The sequence below is a fragment of the Hevea brasiliensis genome, chromosome 10 (genome assembly GCF_030052815.1).
Source record: "Hevea brasiliensis isolate MT/VB/25A 57/8 chromosome 10, ASM3005281v1, whole genome shotgun sequence".
In the NCBI taxonomy this organism is placed as follows: domain Eukaryota; kingdom Viridiplantae; phylum Streptophyta; class Magnoliopsida; order Malpighiales; family Euphorbiaceae; genus Hevea; species Hevea brasiliensis.
In genome coordinates this window covers 99,109,078-99,120,470 of record NC_079502.1, presented here as the reverse complement: position 1 = coordinate 99,120,470, position 11,393 = coordinate 99,109,078, and the positions used below count along the sequence as shown (strand labels likewise).

Sequence of the window (11,393 nt, the reverse complement as noted above, 5' to 3'; positions counted from 1 at the left end):
TAAGCAAAGGCAATGTGCAAATGTCTTCTAAAAGTTTCGGTATATTCGCACGAGCAAACTTGTGACATCAATTAACCCAACGACATTGTCTTCTAAAAACCACAATTTTTCAGTAAGGATCACGCATGGTTTTCTTACCCTGGGAAAGCAAGATCATGGTTGATGACTTGAATGGCTCTTTTTAATCCCCATTAACATGTGTTTTGGATTCCTTAAAAAAAGAGAAAAAAGGTTTTATGGATTGAAAATCCCTAATTGCATGTTGATGTTAGCTAGTAATAATAAAATAAAATTTGCAGAATCCACTCTAATTCTAGAAGTGAACAACTTCGTACAAGTCAGACGTAGTAGTGCCTCGAATATTCGAATGTAATGGTTTTTCCTACTTTGGTTGACCCACAAAAAGAGTCTTTATTGTTCTCCTTGCAGAAGCACCTAAAAACATCATAAGATGCGATATATATGCACTACAAGCAAATTAAACAACTAAAAAGATCATGAACGTGTGCAAAGCACTGACAAAATAAGCTGGAGGTTACTACTGATGCTAGTAGGCTACCAGTGCCACATATTGCCTGGACGCGTCCACAGCACTAAAAAAAACAAAAAGGCATGTGTGTGGAATTTCAACAATACTTTATTTGCAAATCAAAGCTTCCACCACTCCCAGTCCCCCACTTGTAGTAGAGTTGGTATATATATAAAAATAAATGGAAACCAGCTGCATGCACTTGCCGCCTCTACCCACTAAAGTTTGCCTTACCTGCTGCACATAATTTCTTAAACAATCATGCAATTACTCTTGGCGATTGTTAATGTGCAGCCCTTGAAAAATTCTTACTAGTGAGCCGTGACCCTAAATGATTGGCACTCTAACCCTAGTTACTACTCACTATTAATTCTAGTGGCAACAATGATCCCTTCCCTTCTTATAGTTTCTTGACCTTGGCTAACATCTATTTGGCAATCGCTAAATCTGTTACGTGTCACCAAATAGACATGCAACGAACATTCATTATATCTAATTAAATACTTAAATATTCATATTGACCTTTTGATTTGGTGGAGGAAATGATGGACCACTACCTTCAATTTAATTCTAAATTCATTATCACAATTTAAATTTTGGGACAACCTTTCTTTCTATCATCTCATATTTGTACATGGACTCTCTCTTCAATCCACCATAACTTCTAACCTTCCCCCCACTGCAATATCAAACTCATTTCACTTCTTGTCCAATCTAGTCTCAGCCTACCTAATTTAGAGCACTCACAATCTCTTTTTATTTTTTTCATTTTTAAGTTTGGAATTGGTTGAAATGTTGCTGCTGGAATCTTCTCTACATCCGGCAAAGATGGCCATGTCTAATATTCTTGGTATGTTTTTATTCATGGAAATGTTAGCGAGTGGTTTTAGATTTGGAGTAGATGGGCTGAGCATGGACTATTACTTCATGAGTTGCCCATTTGCGGAGCAAATTGTGAAGAACACAGTTACACGTGCTTTGCAAGCTGATCCTACCCTAGCAGCTGGCCTTGTTAGAATGCATTTCCACGACTGCTTCATAGAAGTGAGTACCTCGATCTTTCTTTTTGTTAATGATCGATATTTCATCAATCATTATGATTCTTTTAGAAGTATTAATTGATGCGTGTGCCAAAAAAAAAAAAGGGATGCGATGGGTCTATCCTTATTGATTCAACGAAGGATAACACAGCAGAGAAGGATTCCCCTGCAAATCTGAGCTTGCGAGGCTATGAAGTAATTGATGATGCAAAGGAGGAACTTGAAAATCAATGCCCAGGCATAGTTTCATGTGCTGATATCCTTGCAATGGCTGCTAGAGATGCAGTTTTCTGGGTAACATACAAAATCTTCATATAAATGTATATAGATGCGCACTTGTTCGCATTTTTACATATCTCAGACGAATATAAATTGTGGAGTGCAGACAGGGGGTCCAGTATATGACATACCAAAAGGAAGAAAAGATGGAAGGAGGTCTAAAATAGAAGATACAATCAACTTGCCATTTCCCACCTTCAATGCCTCCGAGCTCATTAGGCAGTTTGGGCAGCACGGTTTCAGTGCCCAAGAAATGGTTGCTTTGTCTGGTGAGTAGTATAACTGGGTATCACATATATGTATACCAAGTTTTTTGGCAAAAACAACTGTCTCTATGCAGATTTCTACTTTTTCTACTTTATTCAGCCTAGCAAGAAATTTAAAATGATACCATATCAATTATAAGAAAACTTACTAGACCAAGTCCACTATTATAGATCTAAAACATAAATATATATATATATATATGCATTTCAATTATTTTATACATGGATTCCTATATGTATTAAGTACTCTATAATGAACTGATCTAGACAAAAGTTTCTCAAGAATTATATTATATATTCATTTCTTTGTGTACTACACACACACATATATATATATATATAGGAGCACATACTCTAGGGGTGGCAAGGTGCGCATCCTTCAAAAATAGACTGAACGGTGGTGATCCTAGTGTGGATTCAGAGTTCGCAAAGACAATGTCAAAAACATGCAGCGGTGGAGACAACGCAGAGCAACCCTTTGACCCCACCAGAAACACATTCGATAATTTTTATTATAACGCGCTCCAAAGGAAATCTGGACTTCTTTTCTCAGACCAAACCCTGTTCACTAGTCCCAGGACTAGAGCTATTGTGAACGGCTATGCATTTAATCAAGCCATGTTCTTCTTTGATTTCCAGCAGGCAATGCTCAAAATGAGCATGCTTGATGTTAAGGAAGGATCCAAAGGAGAAGTTCGAGAAAGTTGCCGCAAAATTAACTGAAAAATTTTACAATATGTGCAATGACTAAAACTTCTTGTATCCCACCGTTTAATCTGTTGATTATTGTATCATTGGATGCATATATATATATATAAATGTATTATTTGTTTTATATATATATATATATATATATATATATATATATATATATATATATATATATAAAAGCAAGCGCTTGAGATTTGATATTTTAAATAATTTTTTTTCCTCTAAATCGAATCCTTATGTTTCAAGTTCAAACTAAACCGTAACAAAATTCCAACTCGGAGAATGGACCAGCTCCTAGAAAGGTAGGACTCTTTCCGGCTAGCTTGTTCATCTTCCAGTTCCACATTGGGTGAAAGATTTTCAGCCAGTCATATCCATTGTGCCACTAAAAGAAAAGAAGTGGAACTCCATTTACGTCACAGTAATGCATGCTAATGACATGTCTGTCCAGTGTCCGATCATGAAAATTCTTTTCTTGATGTGATTCATTATAATTTCAAAATACAAATGTTTCAATTTATATTTTAAATTGATCGGATAAATTGAATTTAAATAAATAAATAATTAATTATTGACATTACAATTTGGGAAACAACGATGAAACTTCATCTAGTATAGTATCTTAAAAATCATTAAAACAAGAAAATGAACAACTAACATGTCAAAAATATATCCCCTTGAACTCAAATTTAATAAAATTATAATATCATTTAACCTTTTGCTATCTCATATATCATATAAAATTTAGATTTTGCACCGAATAATTGAAAAATAATTTCAAATAATTTTCTCCTCAGTATCATATAACACTCTATCTTTACTTGATCTCATACTTTGTTTATATATTCATAAAAGTGGAAAAAGAAAAAAAATGTCAAAGGGTCATAAATATTCAAATTTAGGTAATATTCAATTTGAACCTTCATGTTCATTTAGGTCAATTCAATTCTCACATTAAAAATTTTGGTTCAAATCAATCCAAATACCAACGAAGTTACATATTTGTTAGTAAAAACAAAAAAAATTACAAAGTCAAACATTCTAATCTTTTCATTCGTTTCTTTTCCCGCCCCACCTCTCTCTTGATCAATGTTCTATCCCCCTCTCTCTCCTTTCGTTTTCTTTCCCCTTCTATCTCCTCTCTATCCCTTTGTTTCTCCTCTTTCAGCATGTCTATTCCTCAACTCAATCACAATTGAAATGGGATTCAACCTAGCATTCTCTACTAATGCATAAGGTAATTAACTTCTAACGCTTCTACAAATGACTTCACATAGAACCCTTCCGTCCCATGCAACATCTTTGTCCTTGCCCCAATTAGTGTTGTCGCCATATTTGGAATTCTATGCATGCATAATGAAGCCAATCGAGAACACAACCATTAGTATGTGTTGTTAATTTTGGGATGCTTAAAGAATAAGTGTCGTCCATATAACGACGCTAATGAACCTGTGCAACCATGAATTGCAATTGCAGTGACACTTATGAAAAAAAAAAGCATCGACACATTTATGGCACTATGATAACACTAAAGATTAGGTGCATTGCCAAGAAAAAAGCGTCATCAAGTTAATATTACCAGCACAAACTTCTTATGCCACAGAAATGTGGGCTTATAACAACGCAATTAGCTTTTAAAGATGCTAATTAGCATTCCTAAATTATATTATTAGTGTTGATAATAGTGTGTTTTCTTGTAATAAATTGCTGAGATAGCTCAATCTTTGGTGTCATTGCCTGAAAAAGAAAAAAATTATTAATTAAACATCTAACCACACAATATTTATCATGTAAGCTCCTATCTACCTCATCAATAACTAATTGACTAGAGCCTCAAACAAGCATTGTGGTAGTCTTTTCCATAGTTTTAATTCCAGCGTTTTTGCAATCTTGTTTGCTCTAGGAGGAACCTTCTTAACAAGGGTTATTTTTTTTTTCAATCTAAAAGTAGATTTTCATTAAAAAAGGGAGCTTTTATAGATGGATCTATATCCAAACATGCATCAGGCTTAGAATAACCAATGCTCAGCAAACCCATAACCCAATTTAAGCCCTAACAAATGCTATGCCCAAAACCCAGACTAAAGAATCCTAGACTCAGATGGATCAACTTGTAGGAATTAGATACCAAAAGGAAAGAAGAAGCAAACAGGGCCGCCTACACCGCCTATCCTCAATCTGATGCTTTGGAAGAAATCATCGAAACTAGAGCACACAAGACGAGCTTTTCCACTTGGTACAAGCAAATCCAGTAAATCATAAGCACAGCCAGAAAGCACATCGACAACTAAGCATCGTCCAAGGACTCTACGCAACCAAGACATAAACCAAGGTTCTCAAAAACTCTATGGAGAAGGGGAGAATAAGAGTTCTTGGTATCCAAGCCGTGGAGGGATTAGATGCTACTGCAGTGTCAATAACGTCCCTAGAGTTGTCTAGAAGGGAAGCCAAATTGTTCGCCTACACAACACATACAGAGCAGCTCTTCCAAAAGATCACCCTCATAGTTTGCCTCTCAACTTGCATGCAAAGTTACAAAGACCAATAATCTTTATAATCCAACTAATGGTGGGGAGGATAGACCCAAGGCCGACAGGGAAGGAAGCCTCCCGTCTGAAAGGGGCAAGGGAGAGCCACAAAGGGTTAAAACTAAGCTCCTAATGAGCAGAAATCGACGCCTAGAGATGAGAGAGTTTTCTTTCTCTAGAAAATTAAAGAGAGGAGAGGGAGCTCCTTAACAAGGTTTGCATACCTTAACTTTTCCTCTTTGAATTGTTTAATATTTGCAGTAGGCAAGCAATCAAAATTTTTAGTTGTGAACTCAATCTCGTCTCTCTCCACGTCCTTAACCACCACAATCTTAGCTTTAGCCAAACAATACAGTGACAAATTATAATTCTCTTAAATTTTTAGAAGGTAATACGAGGGCTTTTAAGATTTTAAAACTTTGAATCTATATTTAAGAGAACTTGTGATTTAAAAAGAAAAATGAAATATTTTTTAAAATTTATTTTTTCTAATTAACTAAATGGATGACTTAGATTTTCTCTTTAAAATTTGTTAACACATTAAAAAAAACTATATTTCTTTTTTTTAAAAAAAGAACTTACAAAAACATTATAGAATTTTAAAATATATTTTAAAAAAATTATGCTTTACCTCCTCCAGTTAAGAAAGCCATTTCTACGAAATTAGGGTTGGTAATTTGAATACCCTTTTATTATACTAGTTATACAAAATAATATGATTAATATTAAATTATATTATGTTAATTTAATATGACATGACACATTTAATATAATTTTACACTACTCAATTTTTTTAATACGATTTGACATGAGCTATTATAATTTATTTGATACGTTTTAACACAATTAAATACTTTTAATCTTTATAAATTAATATATCATATAAAATTTACACATTAATTTTTATTATATATAAATTTAATAATATATAAAAATATGTAATTTAATATTAAATAAGATATTTCAATGCCAATCAAGGGATAACTTAGTTGATCTTACTTTATCTTTAAAGTGTAGTGAGTATATCTATCTATTTTAAAATAATTCTCTTTTATAATGAAAAAGATAAATGACTATTTTTTATCATGTAGCACATCAATTACTATTCAATTTATTGGGTGTCCGTTGAATTAAAAACAAGATATTTCAATATTTAGCTAATTAATATTTTAATAAAAAAAATTAAAAAAAAATAAATATTTGTAAAACAATATAATTTTTAACTTCTTATATAAATTGCCATAAATAAATCCACACCAAAACGATTAACCCAACTCAAATAGTGTTCCTGTTATACTCACTTCACACGTTTAACATTGCTACCTATCCAATAGGGGCCGAGTTCATTTTTAGAGTGAAAAGGGCAGAGCCCATGAGATTCCTGTTCAAATCTTTGCTTATCGCTGACTGCAACTTAGAATTGAAGCAATCAAATCTAATTTCTCTCTAAAATAAAAAGCAAAATCCTGACAAACAGATCCAGTTCCCAGAAGACAGATCCAGTTCCCAAAAGAAATGGAGAAGATGAACCAAGCATTCGAGAAGATGAAGATGCTAGTGGGAATGGAAGTGGAAGACGAAGAGCAAGCCCCGGAACCAGAGGACTCCAGTTCCTTCTCTTTCATGGACGATTTCAATCGCAGCTGCACCCTCTCCACCAAACAGGTTTCCATTTCTTGTTCGTTTTTAGATAAAGTTGTTTCCTTTCGAATTAACTTAATGTAATTGAGCCCGCGAAGTTCAATTGCTAGATTTATATTCATGTTTGACTCATTACTCTCTCTCTCTCTCTCTCTCTCTCTTTCCCACATAAACAGCGGCTTTACGGTTTTGCCATATGCTTTGTTTCTGGCTTAGCTTGTACCCTTTTGGTAAGTTAACGCATTATCATATCCCCCTTTCTTTCCGTTATCGTTACTGCAGCAATTCTTTAGTACCGAGCAAACTTTATTTATTGTTGAATTTGCTATTTTCTTGATTAGCTCTGATATTGCTACTGTTTGCCATTTCTCTCTGGAAAGATTTAGAATTTTGCATCAGATGCTTTAAAGAGCTCTTAACCATGTCCAAAATCTGGGCATTGGAAAAATGTTGCACAGCAGCTCCTTCTAGCAACTTTTATGGCTAGATCTGTTATTAGAGATCTATAATATGAGACATAAACGATTTTGTTTAATTTCCCTTCCAATAAGTTTGACCAGTTTAATTTAATACATGAACTTAGCTACCAAGCAATTACCTATAATTTTCTGAAGCTAGAAACCAAGATAAAATAGCAAGAGATGAACTTTAAAACTAATTCCTGCTGAAGCAATTAGCTATCATGTTTGTGTCAAAGGTTTTAGAGTGGCCTAAACATGATACAACACAGGCCCACCTTTAATTTGTTTGGTTGATGAAGATCTTCACGTAATTCAGGTACATTCCGTTGTCATCCAATCAGATTGGCCCTGGCTTTAAGCTTGCATATGCTTTAAATCCTTTTAGTGATTACTTATGCTACCATAGAGACCAATAAGATTGCTAGGCCTTTATGCTCTTTTTTTTGGGTTTACATATAGGTAGTTTTTAAACATAAATTCTATTTTCCTAGGAACAAAAATCTCAAAGTTATAATGCGTAAATAGGCAAAAATGGTGTATGGTCCTAAATATCATATTGCAATTTGTTCTTAGAATTTTGAAGTGAGGATATTACTGAAACTCATTGCAGTGCTTTCCTTTTCCTAGCTAGTGCTTGCAAGATTTTCCATAGCACATAAAGGAACTAATCTGCTTTCTCTTCTATTCATGTCACAGTCAATGCTGGTCTTTTTCAATCCAGTTAAGTTTGGGATTACGTTCACATTTGGCAATTTGCTTTCACTCGGAAGGTTTGCATTCTGCAAGTTAAATCTATTGCAAGCTTATGATTTATTAGCTGTAAAAATTGCAAAAAGCTCATATATAAATAAATAGATAATAGAAAGGAAAAAAAGTGAAAGGAGATTTTTTTTTTTTTTTTTTTTTTTTTTTTGCTCATCTGGAGGAGTGTCCCTTTTAGGGCCTGTTTTTGTAGAAACAAAAGTTGAAGAAGAAAAATTGAATAGAATTATAAGGAAAGTAAAATCCTTGTGGAAAGGAAATTTCTTATTTTCCTTAAAAATCTTTTCCATAGGTATAGGAAAGGAAAGGAAATGAAGTGATTTGTTGAATGAATAAAATTATATTAAATAATAACTATTGGAGGGGAAAAAAACGGCATAGAGGAAAAACAGAAAAATTAACACTGTTTTCCATTCATTTCCGCTCAATTTGGACAGAAAATGAAATGGCTTAAAATACTCTTTGAGTATTTTCCATATAAATCCTCACAATTTTTTTCTTTCCTCTTTTCCTTCTTACAAAACAATGGAATTGGACTTCTAATTTTTCCTTCTTTCGTTTTTCCTTCCAACAAGACAAGGGAATTGCCATTTATCCCTTTCCCTACCATTTTTCTCTCCCTTTTCCTTCACTACAAAACAGGCCCTTAATCTCTGCCTCAAGCAATTTATTTCATCAACTCAACTCAAGCAAACATTAAACCCAAAATAGTTGAAGTCGGCTGCATGAATCATTTCCTTGATTCCACCCTGGTTAGGGCTATATTTTAGAACCTGGACTGGCTTCTCTGTCCACACTCATCCTCTAAAATGTGGGAATCCTTGGCTATTTGGCACAATATGGATGCTGAAACAACACTCATTAATAAGTAAATTTGTTTAATTGTTTTTTACAATTATTTTCCTCGTCTATTACTTTCGTTTCATAAGTTAGAGTCTTTTCTGTGGCAGCACAGCATTTCTAATAGGCCCAAAACGTCAAGTGACTATGATGCTTGATCCTGTTCGTATATATGCAACAGCCTTGTATCTTGCAAGTATAATTATTGCCTTGTTCTGTGCGCTATATGTAAGTTACCCTTTTTTTTTTTTTTATCTTATTTCCTAATTTCACATGGTAATTGCTTCAGACATAACAATAACCGGCTCACATCACATGATCTCATTGCATATGATGAACAGGTTCATAACAAGCTTTTGACACTTTTGGCAATCGTTCTTGAATTTGGTGCACTGGTTTGGTATGTAATAATTACTCGTATCTCTTGTTGAGTTTGTACTGTAGTTTCCAAGTTCCACAGAAAAGAAGTGAACATGTTTCATTTTTACATTTCATGTCTATCAAACTTATAATTATAACAATTTGTTCCATTTTCCATCACACTAAGTTTAGCTGACAAATATATGCCTCTACCAAAACCAAGAAATGGGTAAATTATCCAAGAGAAATTTGAATACTGTGTTGTTAAAATTTTTATTTGTCTTCCCCACAATGCTTTTGGATTGTAAACTTGTATGAAGTGTTGAGAAGGTAGTTACCACTTCAAAATGTTATGCAAAGCAAAGTAATCAACCAATTGGCTTACTGTCATTTGCTTCTACACTTTTCTTGGGTAAATTTACAAGGGTCTTTGTAAATCATGATTGCAATTTGTCATCTTTTTGTGCATAAAAGTTTTGAAGTCAATAATTTCTTCCTAATGGCAAATCATCTGACAAAATAAGTGCATTGTGGTATGTTTCTATTCACAGATCAGATTAGTTAACTTCCCTGCATACTAAATCTGAAGGCTTATGGCATGCATCAGCTGTATATCATTTTCTACATGATATATTAGTAACTTTCCATAGAGTAATTCTGTTAAAGATAAACTTTTCATTTCTCATACAGTTTAACTAGTCCAATTCTAATATTTTAGGCTCGTGTGACTGTGTTTTTGGCCATTGATAAATTTTACCTGTACATGCATGATCTCACTGATGTGCAAGTGAAATGGCTAGCTCATTGTGGATAATAAATTCTCAATAATGTCTTCATATGGTTGTAATTAGTGTAAGATTTCCCTTTCGTGATTTACAGGTATAGCTTGAGCTACATCCCCTTTGCAAGGTCAATGGTTTCAAAGATCATGCTAGGTTGCTTTGACACTGAATTTTAGGCCACAGAAGGGAAAACTGGTCACAGTGATTGGATTTGGAGTACACAACTCAACATGAATGTTAATGTAAATTTTGTGCAGATTTATTCTAGAGAGTTCGACCTCAAATGTACCGATGTTCAAAATTTAGTTGTGATCAGCTTTTGTACGAATATGAAATTTAGCTGTCCCATTTCATACATCCATGCCCTCTTATTCTCTGGCTTATAACTTTTAGAATAAGATGCTCCAGTTTTTGACCTGTGCAATTCAACTTTCACATTACAATTATCGTTTTAGGAAAGTAGGAGTTCATCCAAAATTTTAGTTCCAGGCTCTTCAATTCCAAATTGTCAACGATCTGAGAACTTGGAGTTTTAAGTTAGGATTTTGTTTTTCTTGAAATTCGACGACTCGATTTTTGATTGGCACAGCTCAAATATTTGAATAACAAGAATGGTTTATTGACTTATTCGGCCCATTTTTCTATTCTACACCATGGTGCTCAGCTACCATTTTAAAGCAGTAAAAATTCATCCAAGCTTTCACTTGATATGAGCCTAAATTGTCAAATTTATGCCCCTTCGAAAATTTTGGGTTTTAATTTGGAGTTTTTTTTTTTTTTTTTTTGATTTCTCAATAAATTTTGCAATAATGAATTTCTAGGCAATGAGATGAGTTTTACATGTATAATTAATATTGTTTTTGCAGCAAAAGGAAAATACATTCAACTATAACAGCAGTGCAAGAAATGGGAACTTGGCCATTATATTCACCAAGTCGTCTCGTTCCTTAGAGGATGAGTATTTTGTGCTTTTTTTTTCTTCCTTTCTTTATTCTCACTTTCCCTCCCAATTAGTAATTGGTTCACATCATTATCCAAGTCTAAAGCATGTATTATGAATACTTTAGGTCAGTCTTAGCATGAATCATATCATTAAGACATAGAACAAAGAAAAGAAATCAAGATTAGCCGTCAAGCAAATCCACCATCCATTATTATATAGCAAAGAAGCTATAGGAATTGAGTGCATTAATG

General features: G+C 33.7%; 2 protein-coding genes across 2 annotated transcripts; both read left to right on the top strand.

Annotated features, from left to right (window-relative positions):
• The first annotated feature begins 1,035 nt into the window (after positions 1–1,035).
• LOC131169288 (peroxidase 47-like) lies at positions 1,036–2,957 on the top strand. The gene is made up of 4 exons (XM_058128460.1): positions 1,036–1,573; positions 1,675–1,863; positions 1,955–2,117; positions 2,458–2,957. The coding sequence occupies exons 1-4, from the start codon at positions 1,322–1,324 to the stop codon at positions 2,835–2,837; spliced, it is 984 nt and encodes a 327-aa protein (XP_057984443.1). The 5' UTR covers positions 1,036–1,321; the 3' UTR covers positions 2,838–2,957.
• Positions 2,958–6,675: 3,718 nt separating this feature from the next.
• Positions 6,676–10,623, top strand: LOC110668314 (uncharacterized). The gene is made up of 6 exons (XM_021829509.2): positions 6,676–7,018; positions 7,171–7,224; positions 8,152–8,225; positions 9,168–9,285; positions 9,399–9,457; positions 10,297–10,623. Exons 1-6 carry the CDS (start codon positions 6,869–6,871, stop codon positions 10,373–10,375), a joined length of 534 nt encoding a protein of 177 aa, XP_021685201.1. The 5' UTR covers positions 6,676–6,868; the 3' UTR covers positions 10,376–10,623.
• The last annotated feature ends 770 nt before the right edge of the window (positions 10,624–11,393 follow it).